At 44.3% G+C, this 219-nt stretch overlaps 1 protein-coding gene across 1 annotated transcript; it reads left to right on the forward strand.

The window, feature by feature from the left end:
• Window positions 1-3: 3 nt before the first annotated feature.
• On the forward strand, window positions 4-214 carry CSUI_005595 (uncharacterized protein; the record flags this gene model as incomplete). Its single annotated transcript, XM_068065766.1, has 1 exon — window positions 4-214. A coding segment is annotated over one exon (210 nt), but the record flags the coding sequence as incomplete, so codon positions are not given.
• Window positions 215-219: the final 5 nt, after the last annotated feature.

Raw genomic sequence — 219 nt, forward strand, 5'->3', positions numbered from 1 at the left:
TGGAGAAGAGGGAGAAGAAGAAGGGAGACATAATATAGATGAAGACGAAGAACGTGAGAGTGTGGACAGAGGGGATGGAAGATCGAGTAGAGAATCTCGAAGATATACGCCATTTCGCTTTATCAAGGGTCTATGGATCGATATATTAGCAGAAGGCTCAAGTGGGGACTCGGATCAACAAGAGCTCGAGAAGGAAGATTATGAGGAAGAAGAAGAAGA

Source organism: Cystoisospora suis (assembly GCF_002600585.1).
Source record: "Cystoisospora suis strain Wien I chromosome Unknown contig_2699, whole genome shotgun sequence".
Classification (NCBI taxonomy): domain Eukaryota; phylum Apicomplexa; class Conoidasida; order Eucoccidiorida; family Sarcocystidae; genus Cystoisospora; species Cystoisospora suis.